This window comes from Lepisosteus oculatus, chromosome 3 (genome assembly GCF_040954835.1).
Source record: "Lepisosteus oculatus isolate fLepOcu1 chromosome 3, fLepOcu1.hap2, whole genome shotgun sequence".
Classification (NCBI taxonomy): domain Eukaryota; kingdom Metazoa; phylum Chordata; class Actinopteri; order Semionotiformes; family Lepisosteidae; genus Lepisosteus; species Lepisosteus oculatus.
In genome coordinates, this window is record NC_090698.1 from 5,216,862 (window position 1) to 5,240,536 (window position 23,675).

General features: G+C 46.2%; 1 protein-coding gene across 4 annotated transcripts in view; it reads left to right on the plus strand.

Moving 5' to 3' along the window:
• The window catches only part of dpf1 (double PHD fingers 1), a 46,753-nt gene that overhangs the window by 6,859 nt on the left and 16,219 nt on the right, over window positions 1–23,675 (plus strand). For 2 of the 4 annotated variants that reach the window (XM_069186359.1, XM_069186358.1), the window contains exons 2-8: window positions 8,387–8,416; window positions 10,118–10,278; window positions 10,592–10,699; window positions 11,372–11,499; window positions 13,915–14,004; window positions 14,625–14,703; window positions 15,575–15,706. In XM_069186359.1, the coding sequence (XP_069042460.1) occupies window positions 10,194–10,278; window positions 10,592–10,699; window positions 11,372–11,499; window positions 13,915–14,004; window positions 14,625–14,703; window positions 15,575–15,706 (622 nt within the window). In that variant the 5' untranslated portion in view covers window positions 8,387–8,416; window positions 10,118–10,193. The remainder of the gene's footprint in view (window positions 1–8,386; window positions 8,417–10,117; window positions 10,279–10,591; window positions 10,700–11,371; window positions 11,500–13,914; window positions 14,005–14,624; window positions 14,704–15,574; window positions 15,707–23,675) is intronic. The other 2 variants (XM_069186360.1, XM_069186361.1) reach the window with 1 other exon arrangement.

Genomic DNA, 23,675 nt, shown 5'->3' on the forward strand with positions numbered 1-23,675 from the left:
GGAGTATTCCTTAACCTTTTCCACAAGATTCCCCCCCTCCCCTCATCTAATCCCTCCCCCCCCCTCCTCTCTCCTCTCTCCCTCAGCCACTCCATTTATAACAGGGCGCTGTGTGCTGACGGATCTGATAGTTATTCTGTCTTGCTTCAGTGATTTGAAATAAATGAATTCTCTATAATTCCATTCGCTCAGCGCGGTTTATGCAGTGCTGCAGTGCTCGGTAGCGTCTGCTGGCTGCGTTCTAGATTTTTCTTTTTCCTGTAGGTTTCTGCTCGGTTTTGAAGAAGGAAGGCAGTTCTGGGAGAAAGAAACACTTGGTGTGCGACCTGCAAGTGAAACCATACTTCCCTTCCCCAGCTCTCCCTGACTGACAGGTGCTTCCAGCACAACTAAGCGTCTCGTTTCTCTCAAGCAGCTCGTCTGTCCATCCTTTCCTGGCTGTGTCTAGCTGTGTCCCTCCCTCCCAATGCCATAGGACCTTTCCGTTTTCATGCCGTTGAGCTCTTATTTAAGTATTCAAACTGATTATTTTCTTTCTGTGGCCAGTTGAACGTTTCTGTCTGGTGCACATCGGGTGGTGATTTCTCAAGATCTGCTGGACTGTCTCCCTCATGGTCCAGGGCTGACCAGCTCCGTCCAGAGGGGTGTCCTCTCTTTCACTCTGTTAGCTGTTCTGGGGTGATGGTGTATCTGCCAGGATCGGGCTTCTCTAAAGGCCAGAATGTCATACAGCTCTGGCCCTGTGGCTCCTGGGCTGAGGCAGGGTTAGAGCTAGGAGGATGATTACTGCACAGCGGTGATACTCCTCTTCAGGAGCCTTTATAGTAGAGATAGTTGTTAATAGTAATAAGACCAAAGCTCTGCATAGGGGAATGTTATCATGCTTTTTTAATGTCTTGATCAAAAGTGTGAAAAGTTTTTTAATCATTCTGAGTGTGTCTGTCAGATTTTACACCCCGCAAGCAGGACGTGACTGCCTTCCTCCTAATGTCACTTTATTCTTCTGTCAAGACTGCTGAAAGCACTTTGACTGCACAGTTCTTGCAGTGGATTTAGTTTATATCATGCTCTGTGTGCCACATCTGCCGTGTGGTTTCCACGATCGCTGAATTTCATGAGTTCCCCCCCACAAAAAACACATCCACCTGGGTGGTTTTGCATACTGAGAATGTATTCCATGAACAGAAGTCTCAGAGGATGTACCTGTCTGTCTCTGGTTCTTTAAGGACAGTGCAGGGAGTACAGATGGGCCGGGTAGGTTTTTAGCTGGCTAGGTGGGGTACAGACATGGATCAGGTGAGCTCTTAGCTGGCTAGGTGGGGGTACAGACATGGGACAGGTGAGCTCTGAGCTGGCTAGGTGGGGTACAGACATGGATCAGGTGAGCTCTGAACTGGCTAGGTGGGGTACAGACATGGATCAGGTGAGCTCTGAACTGGCTAGGTGGGGTACAGACATGGATCAGGTGAGCTCTTAGCTGGCTAGGTCTGGGTACAGACATGGATCAGGTGAGCTCTGAGCTGGCTAGGTGGGGGTACAGACATGAGACAGGTGAGCTCTTAGCTGGTTAGGTGGTGGTACAGACATGGATCCATGGATCCTCGGAGCTGAGCTCTGAGCTGGCTAGGTGGGGTACAGATATGGGACAGGTGAGCTCATAGCTGGCTAGGTGGGGGTACAGACATGGATCAGGTGAGCTCTTAGCTGGATAGGTGGGGGTACATACATGAATCAGGTGAGCTCTTAGCTGGCTAGGTGGGGGTACAGACATGAGACAGGTGAGCTCTTAGCTGGGTAGGTCCGGGTACAAACATGGATCCATGGATCCTCAGAGCTGAGCTCTGAGCTGGCTAGGTGGGGTACAGACATGAGACAGGTGAGCTCTGAGCTGGCTAGGTGGGGGTACAGACATGGATCTGGTGAGCTCATAGCTGGCTAGGTGGGGGTACAGACACGGATCAGGTGAGCTCTTAGCTGGGGTACAGACAGATCCCAGGCACTTCCAGCAGCATGCTGAACCTAGGTAAGAACAAGTGCAGGCATGGTATGATTTCATATTTGAGATTATGAAAATTATGGTCAGTCATTTCAGCCTGATTAAAAAAAATGTTACATTTGAAAAGGACCCCTCTTTGCTACTGAGCAATTCCAAATAGGTGCACCAAAGTGATGGTAATTAATTGAAGCTTCATTTTTTTCCCCTTAATTTTGGCCTATATTGTAAGTATCCAGGGAATGTGGAAGAGTCGTTCAGATATGTAGCAGGTGTAGTTCAATTCAATTCGACTTATCCTCTGCGGTCCCGCTTACAGTATTTTTTTTCAGAAGTGAAATTTTTTTTAGCATGTGTGGAGTGATATTCTGTGCGCAGAATCGCACTGCAGATGTATTAAAGAATATGCAACCAATACAAAATGATGTGCCAAAGAACTACAGCCTAGATGACAAACAATAATGCTTTCAGAGCAGGAGAAGGAGCACCTCCTGTTCTAAATGTGATTGCAAATCAGGCACCTTGTAATTAGAAATCAAGTGCCACCATACCTGTTTGCTGTAGCTCCCTAGCAGGTCTTAGGGAAGATTTCATTCTGCATATGAGGGTGCTCAATGAGTGATATGCTGCCATTTGGCTAATTTAAGGTGGTGCCAGTTTTGCTGTGCGTTGTGCAGACAAGATGGCCTTTGAAGTGGCGTGTTGGTCATTTCATAATGTGGACGATCCATCTGGTTTGATTAAGCCTGTCATTCGTGGCTCAGTTGCAGGAGCAATCCGTCTCTGGAGGTGAGCCCTGCACACGTTTCGCAGGCGAGTAAGATGGAGAATATCTTTGTATTGTAGGAGACGGGCTCAGCTAAATATCCGATTGCAGCAGCGAGGGGGACTGCCGCACTGAGGCGGGCAGTGAGGGAGAGGGGCAGAAACGCACAGTGGACAATCCGCGCAGGAGCAGGCAGGGGCAGGCTGGGAGAACGGCAGGCACTCGGGACGCACACCCCACTGTGGCTGAATCTGGGCCCCACCCAGGGCAAAAGAGACAACGATGATTCCTAAAACCCTCCAGGCCTCAGGACAAAGTAGTCAGCGTTGTCTCCTAAACGTTCCCGAGGTTCCTCCTCAATCCAGATCGTGGATTATTTCGTGTGTAGCGGGGGTCATGGGGCAGGTGCACAGATATCGAGCGGCACTGTTTAGAGTCGTGTTGTTAAGGCAGCCTGCTTTCTCCTGTCCAAACGGCTTGCCATCAAGTGTCTCTTGGCTCAGCTAAACACGTTGATTAATAGGGATACTGGCTTCATTGAGACTCTTTCCGCTCTGTGTGGAGGGGAAAAGAAGCGTCACGCCAACTGATTACTTCACTGCTCCGACAGGTGCGTTGGAATTTCAATAGCATCCCTTTTAAGTGGAATATGCTAATTAGTCCTCCCAGCTGTTTCTCCATTCATGTAGCTTGTTAAGCTTAACAAGGTGTGTCTCCAGACATTAGCACTAGTCTTAAAACGAATATTGTGTGGTGATCTCGCCATCCTTGGAATAAGAGTAATGCAATCACGTTTTCACTGGGCTTATACTGTATACACCTACTGTAGAAAAAGATTAAACCGAGGATCACCATTGTGAAATAACAATGATGTTATTTGAGGAGTTTAACAATTCAAATTATAGCTTTTATAAGGCAGGTAAAAAAGGCACAATGGAAGCTGTCAGAATATCCAATTGGGATTATTACAGTGAGAATGTTCTGTCATCTGTGAAGCAACATACAGCACTTTGAATTTTCCTCTGCAGGCATGTGCAAGAAATGTATAGGATTTCATACGAATCTATTGGCGTTTATATTTGCTTTCAAAATCTGCAGGAATGTCATGCATCTCTCTGCATAATGTTAGGTTACATCGCAGTGTAGAAATCTACACCTATCTGAACTCCAGTGTTCTGTTGAAATCTGCAGGAAGTACTGCACTGTTGGACAGCGCCTTGCTAATTCATTTTATCCTACAGATTTTGATAGGAGAGCCAGTAACTTCTAATATCAAAATTCTGGATCTGTGGAAATCGTGCAGTGTTGAAATGTGTGCATGGACACACAACGTGTTGGACCAGCAGTACGGGTAGATCTGCAGCAGATTGAATCATTGTTCGCAGCACTGAAGCGGCGTGTGTCCCATTCTTTTAAAGCGTCCAGGATTGCAGGTCCATCTGTCGAAATGTAGTCTACATTAATGTGCTGTATGTGAGTATGAAGTCACAGTGCTGTATGTACAAATGCTCTGTATCACTGTGCCACAGTTACCCAGAAAAAGATAACAGCTAGACACAAGATCTTGTGTCTTTGAGTAAAAAAATCTGAAATTGGCTATCAGGCTCTGTATGGCTCGTTCATCAAGCCCAGTTTTTGACCGATTTACTGTGCTTTCCCCTTCAGCTTAGATTTCAATAGATATGTAAAGATTGGCTCTGAAAAATGCATATCCTTCTATAGTAAAAAAAGGAAATAATTACACAGGACACTGGTAGAGATTAAGAGAGATGGGGGGGGGCACCGTGTTTGGGTGGGCTCGGGGTGCTCCTCCTTCGTTGGAGTGAATGAGGAGTTACAAGGTAGTGAGACAAAGCAGAATTACACAGGTGTTACAATTCAGTGCTTTACCAACAGGTGACGTGGTGAAGTCTTGCATAATGCTAATTGTGCTCCCCTGACTACAACGTGCATGTAAATATTTAAATACACAGATCTGAAGTCTTCACTGGAGTGTTTCTGCTTTTCTGCGATAAGTAGCCAATTGCCATTACCTCAGGAACCCTAACGCGCAAAGCAAACCAGCCCACGCAGACACGCCAGGCCTTGTCCTTAGCCAGGATAAAGCAAGAAAGTTATTAATGGCGGTCAATGAGAGTGCCCTGGCAAGATTTCGGGAGATTTACGTAGGTGCTCCTCAATGAAAGACAGCCTGGAGCCAGGTGGTCCTCAACGGCCCACATTCTGCTTCAGTGTATCTGAAAGTGGGTTTGCTTTTCCGGGTGGCTCAGAAGGAACAGACTGGGCACTTCCAGCTTTAACACCATTTTTTTGAGCGAGTGTCCAACACTTCCCTTGTGTAAACAAGATTGAAATAGCAATTGCAATGGAGTCGATTTTAGAGAAAAGCTAATAGCTGCTCCTGCCTGTCTGCTTGTTGTCAGATCAACAGCTTGCAGTTCATTCCCCCTGCTGTTTTGTCTCCTATTGTAAGTGCAGTGGGCTCTCACTCAGTGTCCTCGTGTGTTGGTTACTTAAGGACCAGCTCATGCTAATTCAGATGAAACATCAGGCCAGGTCCATGGCTCTTCAGCAGAACATAGAAGTGCATCATTTACACCTTAGTCTCTGTGGATGGCTTCAGATAAAAGTTTCGACTAAATAACTTTGTTATTATAATTGATTCGTAAGATATCTTTAAATCTTTAAGAATTGTGAATTTTAGAGGTGTTCCATCAATTTTCTCTCTTCAAGACCAGGGTTGCCCACTCCTGGCTCAGATTGTTTTCATGAATTTAGAATCACAAAATATCTTTCACTCGGTTTGGAGTAACACCAGTTGTACTTTTACATCTCGGCCCTCTTACAACCTAGAGGAATGAGCACATGCAGACCTCTGAGCTTTATGGTGACTTCAGTGCCAGCTGGAGGCGAGGTGCAGGCTTTGCGGACAGAGCTGCGAGCCTGTAGGACCCTGGAAATCTCGGCTCTTGCTGTTTTGTTGGAAGCTGAGGGAACCCGGCCGACTAACGCCCATTCCTGCTGGCACCAAGCCAGCAGTCACAGTCTGCCAGGGATGCGTCTCAGGACGAGACTCATGAAGTCTGAGTCCAGATCATCAAACGCATTCTGCAGTGGAAAAGAATGCTTTTACTGCCTACCAGTTGAGAACCAGCTCAGATTATCCTTTCCTGAAAAGCATGGCCTTAACGAAAATCTGACTGTGAAGAAGCATATATGGGGAACACCAGTCATTGTGACCGATCGTCCAGCGTGCTGCTGCTGCTTGGATCAGAGAGTGTGACGCCAAGCTGCCAACCCCACCACGGTGCCTTACCGTCTTACTTCTGGGATTTTATTGATGAAGCTGCTGTATTTATAATGACGGATAACAGCACCGAGCAGAAGCACAAAGAGCAGGGAGTCAAGTGGGGAGAGCCAGAGCTGGGCGTGCAGAGCGGCGTTTTTAACGCCTGTTTCAGGTTTTATAAAAAGTAGGCTTCAAGCAGAAAAACAGTGCGTAATATTTCAGATTCATACATCTGCCTTTGCAAATCTCAGAAGATTGAAGTATCCAGCACTTGGGACTGACCGCTGAGAGCAGTTCACCTCACTACTGTGAGGTGGGAGTCTTGTCCCTGTAAACACAACCAGTGTGCTGAATAATATCAGACATATTATTCAAGTAGCTTCATCGGACAGATGTTGTCACCAACGCACAGATCTCTTGCACACCCAACCTCAAACACTGGCCCCTGTTTATTTATTTAATCTTTTCAAGGACACTGGTGATGGGAGCTGTCAGCGTGGAGATGTAACTAAACTTGAAAGTAGCCCATTTTCCTGCCTTCTCGCTATTATTTATTTACTTACCACTGAGGGACCCGCTACATCCCCATGGCTCAGTTCACTGTGCGTGTGGGGGAGGGGGTGAGATTAGGGATTGTCTGCTCTCCATTGTGAGTGCTGTCTCTCAGCCTGGACCCCTCCTCCAGCTTGCAGGACCTCTGTGGCTTTTAAGCTGTAGTGTATTAATACATTGCGTACACATAATATTTCAAAAGCTGATTGTATCGGTGTACGTGTGTGGAGTTTGTGTGTGTGCGTGTCCGCCTGTTTGGGGGAATTGATGGCAGTGTTATTCTGCTACTGAGGTGCATCCCTCTTCATAGACTGATAGTGGAAGGGCTGCTCTGGTTGTCCAGATGCCATGATATCACTGGACATCGCTGGGGTTTTGGGGACCTATGAAGTCTTTTTTTTTTAAATCATAACTAAGCTGTTGTCTCTTTAGGTAAGCATGTTGACATGTGTAGAGTATTAAAAAAAATCTAATGACTTCAAAAATGTCTCTCAAGATGCAAAATGAGCCCACCCATTCCATTTTAAAAATGTATTTGCACTTTAAGCACTCTGACAGATTTTGAATTTAAAGAGCTTTTTGAAAATGAAGGTAGCGAGTCTCTCAGGCTTCTTCTCCTGTCTTTCATCAGTGGCGTGCTGTAGCTATTGTGTCATGTGCCTCTCACAACGGCAACAATTTTCACATCTGCTCACAACAGCCTTGGAGTAGCTTCCTAAACCAATTATTTGCTGACAGAAAAAAAAGACGCTTTGACTCCAAAGCCAAGGTTCTCCAAACCCCTTGAAGACCATCCTTTGTGTGTGAGGTACTTGGATGATCCCGTGTGCCTTTTCACGCAAGACTCTTTTACTAGTTTAACGCTTGTTCCAGACGAGTGACACTGACCAGATTGCCTAAGGCTGCCCCACTTAGATCCTTTGCCCTGTATCAAAAGCTTCCCACCACATTTTCATGAGGAAAAGATTAAATATTAAAAATATATCCTTTTGATTCCACAACGGCTAAATTTTAATGATTTGATATTTTTTTCTTCTGATGAAAGCAGGAAGGGATTCTCTAGGGTTCTGCCGTCTGTGCTCAGTGAGTGGACGAGGGTTTTAAGGAGACAGCGGCGGCAGGTTTTGCTAGGAAATATTCGAAGTTAAAATGGGGAGGAAATGGAGGAGCCTGTTAAGACCATCTTGCTTGTTTGGCTGCAGAAAATGGCACCCAGCCATGCGGGGCCCCAGTGAGTGAGCTGTTTGACGGATTGGCTGGTTAGCATGTTCCAGATCCCCGCAAGGCTTTGTGTTAGGTAGTAGCTCCTGTTCTCGGTCCCGGCTCCACCTGAACTGCTTCACTTGACATCCTTCACCATATCTTATGGTGGGGGTGGGGGGGGGAGCTGAAGAGCAAAGCAAAATCATGGGCTGTCAGTAGAGTCGCCACAAGCTTGAGAAACTCAACAGTAGATTATCGTTATTGTTTGTTATTTGTCCGGATGGTGATGTCAGGTCCCGATCTATAAAATACCAATTGGTGGAGAAGGGAGCAAGTGGACGCGATGCTCTTGCAGATGCTCTTGCAGGCATATCCAGCCTGTATCTAACACAAAGAGGCTGGCTAATGCTGTTCTGAGAAGGTGTACTAGTCTGCCGAGGGCACTTTTCCACCCCTGTGGGTAATGGTAGCTCTTCTTCAGTGACTTATTTCATCTAAAAGGAGAGGTTGGGTTTTACGTATATCTGCCACTCTGCAGATGTCTATAGGGTTAATCATCTGTATCTCTCTTTGTGTTTTTCAGGCAATCCAGTGGAACGGTGATTAAAAACAGGTAAGTGTCCTTTGGAAAATCCCTGTGAATGAAATAAAAAAAAAAAAACCCAGCATCCCCGGAAACGAGCTGCGGTTTGGCCTTGTTGGCACGTGTTGACGTGCGCTGGCCGGTGATGAGGTGAGCGTTAGCCGTTTGGCAGGGGGCAGCCAAGTTCTTCGCAGAAGCAAACAAACAGATCTTGTCTTCTCTCTTGTAATCTGGCAGCATCAGGGAAAAAGAGATTTGGGCTATTGGGTGGTGCTTCGCCCTGCTTGGGAATAGGGGACCACTGCCGTCCAGTCTGCCGGTTCTCATTCACAAGCCGGGCCTCTGAGAGGCTGTTTGGGGGCGTCTGGTGTTTTTCCTCTCCGTAATTCCTCTGTAGGTAAAAGCCCTACAGTCCTTCTTGATGTTGAATGGTGCTTTTAATCAATAGAACTGCTGCTAATAATCTTAACTGTGAGAGGGCTGACCTGTGGTTCCCTTTCAATATCTGATGATAAAAGTGCCACTTATTGGGCTTTCACATTGCAATTTGCTTTTATGTTCCTCATTGGAGAGGTCCTGCAGGCCACAGCAGCACAGACATGCGTTATTTTTTTATCCTGGGGTGTACAAAGCTTACAAGGGTCTGAGCTGAGCTTATCTTTACAATTAAGCATCTGTTTTGGATGGCAACCCCCAAATATTATCTTACCGCTGGTCATAATCTTCTCCGGAGCCTAACAGTTAGGGTGCAGATAAAGTACTTGTTCTGCCGCAGCTCATCCTTGATTTGGTTTGACAGAAGGAAGAACTTTAGTGTGTCTGATGTGCTTTGTTTGGTATGGGACTCGCGTTGCGTATAAGTGTCATTCATTTCAGCTATGACGAGAGGCAGGGTTTTTGACAGACGGAAACAAAGAAGGAAGGAGCAAACGCTGCACTTGCGTTGCAGTCCACAAATTATCCGTGCAGACCGACCCTAAACAAGACCATGTGGGAGATATCCAGTGCCTGGCGAAAGTGCATGACTTGAAGATACTGGATGGGGAAAGGGCTCCGAGGATGTGTTTACATTTATAACCATTCCTTATGCCTCTGTGCACCTAATGCCTTCTGGTCAGACACCGAGCTGCTGCCAAACCACACTGTAATACCACATGTGAGCATGCTCCCAATAGCGCATTTTACAGGTGCGCTATTGCAAGTGTGCTCACGTGTTGTACTACAGTGTGGTTTGGCAGCGGATCGTTGTCTGACTGGAAGGCATTACAGCAGGGTGATCAGGTCAGCCCAGTCCACCACTGGAGTACAGCTCCCCTCTATTTCAGACATTTGTGCAACTCGCTGTCTCAGGGAGGCTGGGAATATTGCAAGGGATACCAGTCATCCTGGTTTCTCATTTGTCTCCCCCCTTCCCTCAGGTGGTGAGCATTATAGGAGCATAAAGGCACGTACGTCCAGGTTCAAAGACAGTTTCTTCCCACAAGCTGTCAGATTACTGAACTCCACCCCAACCACTGGCTCACACTGATGTGTTGGGGTTTTTTTTTCTAAGATGTATGTCATTTAACTTGTTGTTGTTGTTGTTTCTGCTGCTGTTGATGTTTTTGGTGTTTCCTTAATGTCTTTGTATTCTTTGCATTGGAGCATACATGCACACGCGCCTTGCGTTGCACTTGTGCGCATGACAATAAACTGCCCGGGCTGACTGAACTGACTGACCTATGCCCCCAGCCTGGGAGAGGAGTTTTACCGCGAGGCCATCGAGCACTGCCGCAGCTACAATGCCCGACTCTGTGCGGAGCGCTCTATGAGACTGCCTTTCCTCGATTCGCAGACCGGCGTCGCCCAGAGCAACTGCTACATTTGGATGGAGAAGACCCACCGGGGGCCAGGTGACCGCTCTCTCGGCTGCTGCTTTTCTTGCTCCTTAGGACGGGCTCGCACTTAGCCCCCCCCCCCCCTTGCTCCAGCCGGCCGTCCTGTAGCACCGAAGCTCACCGGCCTTTAGAAAGTGCCTTTCCGTCACGCCAGGCGGCCTGAGGCTCTGCGTTTCTGAAGCGAAGGTTAAGAAAAGCGTGCCTGACATAAGCCGGGGGTCTTTTTCTTTTAGCGGGCCTGCAGCTGGCCTCTCCCTGTCTGCCCGCGCGCGTTTTTGCACGTCGGGGGACCATCTCCGTGCTGACGGCGCTTTGCTCTTTGGCGCAGGGCTGGCCCCCGGGCAAATCTACACTTACCCGGCCCGCTGCTGGCGCAAGAAGAGGCGGCTGAACATCCTGGAGGACCCGCGGCTCAGGCCCTGCGAGTTCAAGATGGGTAAGAGACCTGCGAGCCCCCCGCCCCAGAAAAACAAGTCGGGCTCTGAATGCTCCACCTCGAGGCTTCAAGCCAAGGTCCCAGTCAGTACTGTGTTTCGCTCCCCACCACGGGCAGCCACAGCTCTTTAAGAATCACGTCCGGTGCTTATTTTTTTACTATGAACCATTGTGTGTAATGCTGTAGTTTTCAGCATCTCGTTTCTTACCCTTTAAACGAGGGTTTAGCTTCAGTAGTATAAGGGCGGTAGTATAGGTGGCTCTGTGGCTCAGGATCTGCGCCTGTGGCTGGAAGGTTGCCGGTTCGTATCCTACTCCACTGGGCCCCTAAGCAAGGCCCTTCACCCCAGCTGCTCCAGGGGCGCTGTATAAATGGCTGAACCCTGCGCTCTGACCCCCCAGCTTCTCTCCCTGTCTGTGTGTCTCATGGAGAGCAAGCTGGGGTCTGCGAAAAGACAAATTCCCGATGCAAGAAATTGTATATGGCCAATTAAGTGATCTTATCTTAATGGACCCTACAATGCCTAGCGTCCCACACAGGGGACCACAGAAAGTTCATGGAAAATTGAAAACTACTGCCCCCTGACACCTGGACAGCTGTTTGTAGCTGTTTGGCCAAAAGAATGGTTTAAGAACAAGTGCTAAACTCACACCTCCTGTCCATGCCCTTCAGATTGTGAGGCGTCTCTGAAAAAGGAAGGCGGAGTGCCGGAGGGCCCAGTCCTTGAATCGCTGCTGAGCGCTGAGACTCTCGACAAGAAAGTAGAGACCAAGGATGAGGAGACCATGAGCGAGTGCCAGGTCAGACGTGGACAGATGCCGCTGCTGTCTTGATATCGAGGGCGCAGCACGCAAAGCACTCGCGCTGCGCTCGCAGAGAAGGCCGCTGTGTTGACAGAGCTGTGCCGACATGGAGACGACACTGACACGCCAGCAGGGAGCGATGCTTCCTGCACACAGTGAGGCTGTGCGTCATAACAGGCACACCACACTCACAGAGAAGGCAGGCGAACATTGTGACACTCCAGCACAGCAATACACAACCAGAGAGAGGTGGGGGGGGAGGGCACAGAAAACTGGAAACTCTGGCTCAAAAACAGAGAGAGGCTGTCTGAGATCAAAGACAGAGATAGCCAACATTATATAGAGATTTTCAACCCTTAAGAGAGATCGCAAGTATACCACTCTACCTCATAACCCCAGACTCAAGTGGTTTCATTCCACCTCGCCCCCAGTTAACTCTGCTTGTGGAGTTTGCACAGTCCTCCTAGCTCCCAGTGCCATACTGGCTGGGATTCCTCGTCTCTTCTGCATTGCCCTTTTCTGTGGCCCTTCACTGAAGTGGCATCCTGACTAGAGGGGTGGGAAGACGCGTGCTCTCAGTCCCGCCCTGCTCCCTGTGCTTCTGGGATAAGCAGCCAGTTTGCCGTGACTGCACCCTGGATAAGCCGCTTACTGATAATGGACGGGTGGCTTTATCTTCCTTCTTTTTTCAAATCTCACTTATACAGTTGAACATAAATGAAGTGGGAATCCTGTGCACAGCTGTGCTGTAAAACAGGCTTGTCATCACCTCCCTGCCTCCTTTTTTCTCCAGTTTTCTCCCCCCCCCACCCCAGTACACACTTCTCTTCTCCCATCAGCACTGCAGGACTGAATGGTCTGCAAGTTCCTCTTCTCCCAATTTTAATTAATTCAGCGATGCTTGGGTTTATTAATTAAGCAGATTTTATTTAGCAAACCAGAATTCATAATCATGTTTATGTGCTTCCAAAGCAATGCTGTTTGAGGACAGTTGTTTGGCGCTTTAAAAAAAAAAGATTTAGAGGAACCAAATAAAAACAAAAGTTGTACGTTTAAGAAATCTTAAATAATTTCATATATACAGTAGTTAATCACGAGGTGGCAGGCTTTGAGAGGGTGCATCATGTGTTTTTCTATTTGAATGCCTCAATGTGATGGCACTACTTGCAATTAAACCACACTCAAATACTTTTTCCTTGAGAACCAAGGCATGCATGCTCACCGTCTCCAACAAAGAAATACAAAGATGCATATCTTGAAGTTAAATTTGAAACTGGAGCATCTCTGGAAAATAGAATAGAGAGATGTATATAAGATGTAAATTGCTTTGCTGCTTTACTTTTAACACGCACTCTGAAGGGGTGGCCTGGGGTCACACACGAGGCTTGTACGGCTGAAGACCTGTGCATGTCTGCAGTCTACGGATCTCTCCGATCCAGGCTGTGAGACTTACATCCAGCAATCATGTCGCCCTGCAACTCACAACTGGCACCCCAGTGAAGCTCAGCAGATGTGAGCCTGGCCAGTACCTGGATGGGAGACTCCTGGGGAAAAACTAAGGTTGCTGCTGGAAGAGGTGTTAGTGAGGCCAGCAGGGGGTGCTCTTCCTGCGGTCTGTTTGGGTCCTAATGCCCCAGTGTAGTGACGGGGACACTATACTGTAAAAAAGCGCCGTCCTTCAGACGAGATGTAAAACCGAGGTCCTGACTCTCTGTGGTCATTAAACATCCCAGGGTATTTCTCGAAAAGAGTAGGGGTGTAACCCCGGCGTCCTGGCCAAATTTCACATTGGCCCTTACCAATCATGGCCTCCTAATAATCCCCCTCTCTGAACTGGCTTCATCACTCTGCTCTCCTCTCCACTGAGAGCTGATGTGTGGTGAGCATTCTGGCGCACTATGGCTGCCGTCTCATCATCCAGGTGGGGGTACACACTGGTGGGGGTGGAGGGGATCCCCATTACCTGTAAAGCGTTTTGAGTGGAGTATCCACAAAGGCGCTTTATAAGAGTAATTATTATCAATTATTATTACTGACTGGCTCACTGACACTGGGTAATCCTCAGGGCTGCCAGGTACGCTGGTGGTGTTCATTTCTGTCGTTTGGTTCTCACCCTGCTGCCCGGCAGCCTGGTGTCGGGTGCCAGCAAGGGCTCCAGTTTGCAGTACAGCTGGGCTGATTCTGCTTCCTGTTTACAGATTGAAAGCTCCAGGTCTATTTTTTTTGGTGCCCCTCAAGCGAGAGCAGAAGAACGGCGCTCAGATGGGCTACATGGCTGTGCCAGATTGTCAGTTCGTGCAACATATGGAAGGGGTGGAGGGGGAGGCAGGTTAGCTGTGTCAAGCGTAACGTGGACGGCCGCCCGTCAGGGCCACGGCCCCTCTTGACTCCGTGCTCTCTGGGCTTGTGCAGAAGCTGCTGGTGGGAGACTTTCCTCATGAGCTGGAGGTGGAGGAGCTGGAGGACGATGTGCCCAAACGCAAGAACCGCACCAAGGGCCGGGTAAGAGTCGCTGTCATGCCAGCTCCCTGCCGTCGGCCAGTGCAGCCCCGAGTGTGTGAAACTGACCCAACACCGGCGCAGTGCGCTCTCCCACCTCGATTACCTCTGCTCACAGTGCGCAGAAGCAGCCCCACATCACAATCAAAGTCAAATCTGCAGTCAGGGATCAGATAGAAGGCTTGTCTCCACCCATAAGAAGAAAATGTAAAGAACAAGTTTCTGTTAGGAGTGCATTTGCCAGCAGCTTTGCCATCTTGAAGCTTTATCTTGTCAGATTTCAGGAGCTATATGATCTTGGGCCTGGTAGCTGGCTGGAGGAGGAATTCGAAGGAAATCAGGCAGCTTCTGGCTTCTAAACATTTTTCCCTCAGGAACAGAGATCCAGACCTAACATGGTGACCAGGGGAAACTGTGCTGTTGGTACATTCCCTCCCATTTTAATGCTCTGTGGATCTTTGATGCTTTGAGGTTGTAGAGGTGCAGGCTTTTCAGTTTGCATATTAATCCTGCAAGAGCATCGCTCTCCAAGATGGGGTCTGGGTGTTGCTGCTGTTTGGTTTCAGTGCTTCCCCGGTGCATGTTCCCTTGTCCTGAGCCAATTGCATGTGTCTCCTCTGCAGGCCTATGGAATTGGAGGAATGAGGAAAAGGCAAGAGCCTGCCTCACTGGAGGACAGGGACAAGCCCTACGTGTGTGACAGTAAGTCTCAGCAAGTCTGTGTGCTGACTGGGTGTCGTGCCCTTAGAGGAGCTTCAACTCTTGTATCTGCATGTTTTAAAAACTGTTCATCGGGGGGCAAGATGTTTACCAATTGTCTCTGCAAATAATTCAAATACATGGCAGGCAAGGTGCACATCCATATTAACATGGGATGCCCTGAGACGTGACGTTAGCATACGCATCCAGACTGATCTATGGAAAAATGGTTTCAGATTGCCTTTGTCTGAGACTTCACAAAACTAATGTCCTACTAATGTCCTCTGTTTGGTTCTACTCCTATATTGTAGCTGTTGCAAAATAAGCCTAAAAAACTGTAGATAACTTAAGTGAAACCTACAGTATTGCAGGCTATACAAATAAAACTCAGTGGCTAAGTGGAACGTTTTAACTTCTGTGTTTTTGTCCAGTTCCAAAACTGAAGTATTATTTGACTTAATGATAGGCATAATAGGAACTGTTTGACTGTCTTCAGCTCTAGTTTGATGTTACCTTTTAAAGAATGTATTTCAGAAGTAAAATGAAATCCCAGTTGCAGGTGTTCCAATCAGGCCACTCTTTAGTTCAGTTGAACCTGGGCTGAAATGAAAGCCAGGACACACGTGCTCCTCTAGGAGCAGGCCTGGGCACCCCTGGCACAGAGGACTGAGAAGTGCAGCGACACCACTATACAAGCGCTCTGGAAAGTCAAGCTCTAATTTTCACCTCAGTGTTGAGTCTCGTGCCGCCTTTTCTGTGACCCAAATAAGTGAGCCTGGGGAGCAGTCTAGGCAGATAGGTGCTGCGCCGCTCTGCTGCCTTCTTTCTGCCCGCCTCCTGAGTGACGCTGCTCTCTCCCCTCGCCCCCGTGCAGTCTGCGGCAAGCGCTACAAGAACCGCCCCGGGCTCAGCTACCACTACACCCACACGCACCTGGCCGACGAGGAAGGGGAGGAGGACTCGGAGCGCCACACTCTGCCCTTCCAGCGCAAGAACAACCACAAACGTGAGTCCCCCGGGCCCCGCCGTGCGCAGTCCCTGCTCACGCCTGCTGCTCCCACATTGCCGTACCCCGACGCGGGTCAGCTGGGAGCGAGTTCCAGCTGAGCTTGTCATTGTCTTCATTCTTAATTAGACCTCTTTAACCCTGTTCCCTGGGCGTGGAGCGGGTGGTAATTGAGCGTCTCAGCTGGACGGTGATCCTTGAAGATTGAGCTTTATTTGAGGTGTCCTGATCTTTCGTGAGAGTGACCCCAACATTAGTAACAGAGTGAAGAGTGATCAGGTTGAGAACGGCGCAATTGCCCTCAAGCCCTTCTTCAACATAGTAACTGTGTCCAACGCAGATCGGTCAGCTTCAGAGAAAGGATTGTGTGCTTCCTTTCGGTTTTTAGATCTGGAGTAAAGCAACAGCCAACAGGTCCTCCATCCGTACGCCTTCGTTGTAGACAGTTGCACCGATTAGTGAGTCGCATTAAGGCTTTCATACTGTGCTCACCATGTGAGGGGGGAATGGTGTCCAGGACCTTCTTCTGCCCCCCATCCAGAAGAAAAATCACATAAAATATTTTATTTTCCTTCAGGACTCTTCCCCTGGAATTCCCACTCTGAGTCCCGTAAGGTAGTTGCTGGGATTTTTGTGCTAAATCCTACAGGATCCTAGCTGGAATTTTTCTTTATTCAGTGTGGGGATGCCCTCCTCAGAGTATCTGTACGGATATCAGGGGGCATCAGGACCCCTAACAAAGAGGCTCTAGTTTAAGATCAGGAGCTGGAATCAAAGGAGGATGAATCTATTGTCATGTCCTGCTCGCCCATTGCTCGTGCCATTCTGTGCGTTCTGTGTGACTCCCTGCTGCTGTTTTTGCTGGAGTGGGGATTTACTATTGCTTGGCTATCCCAGCCAAATGAGCAAATTAGCAATCCAGAAGAGGCATCTAAAAATCTGGGGAAGGGAAGCAGCTGAGTGTCACTCGAATGCTGTGTAACATATGTGATATTCACACCTTGAAAACTGTAGTTTAAGGAGAAATTAAAAAATAAAATAACCTCTGTGTTAGATACCCCTGCTTCATGCATATATTATATGGTACGGCTTGTGACTGTGATATGGCATGCAGTCTCTCCTTTCACCAGCCCTGGAAAATAAATAAAGGAGAAGGGCAAGAAATAGTCAGGTGGCCCTCTTGGGTGCATCTGCTTGTTCCTCTCTTCAGACTTTCTGGAAGGCAAAGGGTGTCACAGAACTCATCCTGCCTCCTGAAATGAGAACAGAGCCTCAGAAAAAAGCAATATCCCTGCACTGTTAATGTTCTGATCACCAAAGCGCAGACAGCCTGCTTGAAAACACAGTGGAGGCAGTTGAATATATTTCATGCTGCAAATAATAAAAAAAATCACACACAGCTATACATAATTCATAAGTTATTAAAAAAGCAAGACTGACAGCTGAATGTATAAAGCTGTGTTCCCTGTTTCCTTGTGTCTAGACAGACTTTCTCTGCAGCTCGACATCTCTGATTGCAGGGCACCGGATTGCAGAAGAGCTTGATGGAATTCTAATGTGCTTTTCTCTCTCATTTTTTTTTCCAATCTGTTTGGTAAATGACACAGATTATTTTGCCTGAAGATGAGTTTTCTAGCGGATGGCTTTGTATTGTATTTTTTTTTATTATTATTTTCTTCTGGAATAGCTGGTGGTTAAAACGAGCAGCTTATTAAAATTCATTGCATTTTTTTTTTTTTTTAAGGTCGAGGGGGAGGGGATGGGTAGGAGCCAGAGGCCGGGGTATTTGCTTTTTTTGAGGTCACTGATGTGAAATGCATGCACACACGCATGCACAAAAACTGGCTTTGCGCAGCGCCTTTGAAAATGAGACGGGGGTCCGAGCCAAGGTCAGTGTGGTCCCACCTCCCTGCACCACCACCTATGTCTGAAATTTGGAATTTGGGAAATGGCCTGATCAGAGCAGGAGCTCAGTGAGTGTGTGTGACAGATCGAGGCTAGGGGGGCACTGTATCTGACACTGAGAGTGCTAGGGGTCTGCAGGGGATCTTCCTGCCAGCCTGCTAAAACAAATTATTTGTTAAGTTTGGAAGATTTCACCTTGACTCCTGATCTCTGATGCTGGTGATGGTTGAAGCAAAACCCATAAAGCCTCAAGGGACCTAGTCAAGCACCCTGTAACTGCAGAGCCAGGTGGCGAATGAGGCATCCTGCATTTTCATTAGGCGGTGCTGGTATCTCCCTGAGACACCAAAAAAATAGGATCTTTTTTTTGTCTAGCCATGTTTCTCGGCTTCATTTGCACCTGTCAGTTCTTAAATGAGGACTAATGGATTCTCTCAGCAGACATAGCTTAAGTCCAGTCACAAATCGTGGAGTGAGAAAGTTAGGATTCTGAGAGTTTTGCTGTCCTACAATCCCCTGAGCACACGAACTGATTGAAATAGTTTCTTTTTAGACACCAGGCACTTAACGTGCCTTCAGACAGCTGAGGCACATACCTCCAGAAAATGTGGTTGTGAAATCTGAATCTCAACAAGAAAGTAATGCTTTCCTGGTCAGATTGCATGACCAGGATCTGGACCACAGATGGGCAGATGCAGTCTTTGTTCTCCGTTTTCATTCCAGCCATGGATTGCACAGGTGATTTTAATAGGAAGAAATATCTCCAGTTTTTATTTTAGATCTTAATCATTTTCTGGTAGAAAAGTAAACTCTGCAGGATTCTGTCCTGTGAGGGCAGGAGTTGTCCATCCCTGGTCTAATAAACAGCAGCAGAGAGAATCACAGAAGATTCATAATGGCATGCACGGCACATGATAAATTAAATTCCCAGATGATATCAGATTCTCCTTTGAGCCTTTTAAGAATTTCTTTCTCCTGGCGCTCCCCAATTCACAAATACCCAGACTGTGCCTGCTGGTGGTTCATTTCCAATGTACCAACACAAGGCCTCTTCCAGGCATGCTAAGATACTGCTAAGTACACTGCTGCTGCTCGGCAACAAAGCAGGACCTCTGTTGCCTAGCAATGTCGTTGCCATGACAACAAGCCATCTTTATCCTAAAGAATATGTTGTTGTGTACATTGAGTGGGGCTGGGGGGAAAAAAAAAGTATGTGTGTGTGGGGGAGTGTTCATTACAGGCAGGAGAGAGAGGCAAAGAGAATGAGTTAAAAAAAATCACTGTTTGATTTACCATTTCAATTACCCAGTCAGTGAGAGGACCAGATGAGTGATATCCCTGTCTGTACCATTTGATATTTGGTATTAAAAACAGCAAGCCCAGCGAGGATCAGCTTCAGAAAGTCATTTTGCCATCTACAGATTGCAGACTTCCATCCCCCCACTCTAGGCATTATAATAAAGCACAGGTCTGCCAAAAATCCTGTGCAAATACACAGATATAATGCCTATTTAATAGACTCTTCTTTCTATGTTAATGTGTTTTTTCTCGTATGCTTTTCACAAGACAGTGAACAAAAGAATTATTCTGATATGGGATTAGTATCCTGCAAATCTTCAAAATTCATTATATACTAAGCAAGGGAAGTCATAGATGAGTCAAAATCAAATATATTGAACTCAGTTTAAGTGTTGGTGCCCTATACCATTTTTTTACCATCTTAAGTGTTGCTGTCCCATACCATTTCAGGTTAGGAGTATTTTGTGTTGATTTTTACTTAGTAGTAGAGTCACTCATCACTTACAGGTTTGGTCATCACTTACCAATTTGGACCTTCATTAATCCCAACGAGAGGCAGGTGAGATGCTCTGCCATGGGCATGGGCATGGGTAACTCCTCTCCTCTTGCTTAACCGCTTAATCCACCTCATTTAAGTTATAAACAAAATCACACACTGGTTTGCTTTGGGTGCTAATCCTTCACTTATTGAAGAGTAAAGCCTCAAAGAATCCTACTTGCAGGAAAACGCACCTTTTTGGGGAATGAACTCACTTAAGTTACAGCAAAGCTGTAGTTGTTATATCCCTAAGAGTATTAGTGTAGAAGTATATGCTCTTCACCTGCATGCCGTGCTTAATGTAATGTCCAGATTTAATTACACACGGCTCAGTGCTTGAGGTCATTTTTTTTGCATCAGTGTTTATCAGATGAAACAAGCGACAGTTCAGAATGCAGTTTTACAGTACATACTGCATGGAGAATGAGATGACCTTGGTTCTAGAAATACGTGTTCTTTGTGAGGTACAATGTGCGACCCCGTGCAGATGCAGGTGATTACCCAAATGAGAGAACGCATGCTGTTTTCTGGTGGAAGATGATCAAATGAGAAGCTTTTTAGAACAAAGTATTTCTACATTATTTACATCTATGTGTGTGTGTGATGAGAAAGAACATGTATTTCTGTCTGCATGTCTACGTTTCTTGTCTTTCTTTGCCTGTGCCAGCTTTTGCCTGATTAACGGAGTTTTCGCCTGCTTTTTCCTGTCTGTGTTAGTGTGTGTGTATCATGGGCTTCCCTTTGTACTGTACGTCTGTGTTTCTGTGTGTGTGTCCCAGTGGACTGAAGCTGCAATATCCATAGCAGGACTCAGGGCTGTGTGCTGTGCATTTGCCAAGGTAAGGGGATAGGGTGAAATTGGTAGAGGGGGGGTGGTGTTAGGCAGCCTGCAAAAGTTATTATGCAAAGCTCTCTCGGCTATAAATCTTTCCTGTTTGCGCCTTTCTCTGCTCATTAAACAGTAAGGTGACAGAATTGCCGAGTGGATATTTTCACACTCTACTGCTTTGACAGACTGCCAGACACTTTCTCATTTAGTAATGTATTTTTTTTAGCTATTTATGTATTGTAAAGGGCAGACATTGTAGCATTGCTGCACATCTGCGTCTCTCATTTGAGGCAAAAGAGGTTCTGTATAGAGCAACGTCAGACAGGACTTTGGACAGCTTGGGGACCTCATTTTGAAGAGCTTGTCTCTCCGATAGCAAAAGAGAAGGATGTCAGTTGTCTCGTCTCACTGGCCAGATGGCGACTAAGTTGTGGACTCCATCCTTCCCAAAGTGTTATTTGAAAGATCCTGGTGAATCAGTGAAGTAAACATGACCAGGCAGTTTGCTCACTAAAACAGATGATTTTTATTCAAATGGGGGTGTGCACCTGACGGTCCTACTTAAATATCCAAATGCAATCGAATACAGTTGAAGACAGCAAGAATATGATGGAAGAAAAATGGTACCACAGTGGCCAAGTAATTATTAAATTTTATCAATTAACACCTCAGTTTGAATCATACTTTTGGGGAATTGGTTTTATTAAAGCATTAGATTGCATATCTTAATTTTCCAGTATAAGAACAATCTTATCAATACTACCACAGTGAAATTCATTTCAGCTGAAATGAGATTAAATCCTTAGCGTTGTTTACATACAAAAATCTTAAATTTCATTAATTGAATAGCAGAAAGACATTTTTTGAAATCCTGCGGTGTGGATTCATTTTATGTTTCTTGAAAGTCGAAATTGTAGGTGTGAGTGTTTCACCCTTGCAGTTTGTTTCAGAAATGCACAACGAGTTTGAATGGGGCACGTTGACTTCGAGGAACTGGGCTCCGAGTCAGATTCTAACTTAAGGCGCCTGTCAGTTTTGGGGTTCAGATGGATTATTTACCCAATAGTGTGGGTTTCCGTCGAGCATTCGGGTTTCCCCTAAAGCTACGCAGGTTAGGACTGATGTGCTGCTCTAGGTCTTACCTTTGTGCTCTGAGATGGTGGGTTTTGAAGGGGGTCCTATATAAAATATTGTTTCTTCCAGTGTTTTTTTACGAGCTGTGGCAGTAGGAATGTCAATACATCATAAACCTAATGAGCTGGCTCTCATCTGTAACTCTTCGGATGTTCTGTGGGCAGTAACCTTAACCTGTCATATACAAGCCGCACCTGGCATGCGGTTTTTCTGTCTGCTGTTCTGCTCAGTTGAAGAGTAGCAGAATCCCTGCTGTGGTCTGACACCCATAAGTTCAGAATCTTTATGTGGCACAATAGTTTTCGTTACGGTCGTACTATGGAACAATGCATATTATTTCCAGGATGCAGGATCACACGGTTTTCATTGCACCTCATCTTAATAAATTCGGGGAATTGGGGCTGATCTTCATATGATCATCATTAGTTTTGTAATTCGGGTTTGTCATAAAAGGAGATGAATGATCTTATCTTAGACCTTGTTTAAAATGAACCATATGTCCAAAAGACACATGCTCTAAATGTAAGTGGAGGTAAAACAACACCATTTAGATTAGCGTGTTGCGAATGGCTTGTTTTAGAACATCCCTTTCTTTGAATTAGGTAAGTCAATTAAAACCAAGTTCTCGTTTACAATGAGTATCTGGTGACCAGTTTATATAGCAGGGCATTTTCCTGGAGCAATTTGAATGAAGGACCCTGCAGAACAGTACAAGCTAATGTCCCACCTTGGTTTTCAACCCGTGACCTTTCACTATGTTGTCCCGAACTCTGAAAACTACTAGAGTTCTGTGTTTCTGCCTGTATTCAAGTGACAAAGGCAGTGCATGAAGAAAAGACATATTTTTTCAGTGCTTTTTTTTTTGTCCAATGACAACCAGCAATTGAGCACAAATATAATTATGCTGTTGCATTGTATCTTCAACCAGAGACTCTAATAACTCCTGCCACAGACATTTCAGTCCCTAGTGTGAACTGTGACTAGGGTTTGGGGTATCTGATTTTGCTGATGAACTTTTTGTAATATAACATGTTGCTGCAAACAGAAAATTAAAAGCAAACCTGAAGAAGGTCTGAAATGTGGATTCACTTTTTAAGAGCAGGAATATCACGGCTTGAAATCAGTGCCATGGCTACTATTTTTAATATGGAGGTCACGTCGCCTTTGAACTGCTTTTTCAGTCACAACATAAACCCGGATTGCAGCAGATTTGTATAATTTTTGGGTCAGCTCTTGAATTCTCAAGATTAGCCGAGTGCTTAGCGAAGGCGGCACGGTTACTCTCTGAACAGCAAATGCAAGGATTCATGAAGACTAAGATCAAGGCTGAAAAGGTTTGATTCTTTCTGCCTGTCAGAGTAGGAAATTCCTTCAAGTCCCAGAATGTATCTGGTTGCTCAACTCTAGACCGATTTGAGAGCAGCAATGTTTTTTGCTCTTAAAAGCTAAACAATATTCTATATGAAAATTACTACTTTCTCTTATACTTCTGAATTGTAGAATTTCAACATAAATGAATTCTACATTTTTATCTGTAGATCTTAACATTTTTTAGCAGTTTCTATTGATTCTACACATCTCGAAGGTGTAAATAATGTGTCAGCATAAACACCTTATTTTATAAACAGCCCCAGTTATATTTAGTTTTTTCACAACTTGCATGCAGAACCCCGCACACGTCTACATTGAACATCTGACTGTTCACCCAGTCTTCAATTTTGTCTGAATGTGGTTGAAATTCATTTGCTGCTCTTTAGTGTTTCTAAATTGTCCTAATTTGAGATAATCTGCCGGTTTGATTAGTTTGCTAACTATACGAGAATGAAGGTCATTGATAAAAACTAGCAGTGGCCCTAGTGCAGATTCCAGCGATAAACCACTCATTACCCCAACAATGTGCAGTTCATTGTGCTGAGAAAGACCTACCAACAATAGCTTCAGGAATTTGCCATTCCCATAGCCAGCCACCTCTGTGGTGTTGGGTCCGCAGAGCCTGGTTTTGAATGTCGTGTCGTCTACATCTCGTGATTGCAAAAAATAATTAACCATCATAGGACATTGCCCCCGCCCCCCCATGGTGGAATGTATCGTTTTGTGGATTAATTTTAAGTTGTTAACTTAAAAGTGGGGGAAAGGAGTCTCGTTCAGGGGAAAGATAAGTGAAGTGTGCCTCTTTTGCAAACACCGATGGCTTAGGAAGCAGTGAGGTGTGGAATTTCGGCTCTGGATTCTCCCAGTAATTGGATGTGTGGAAAGAGGGGGAG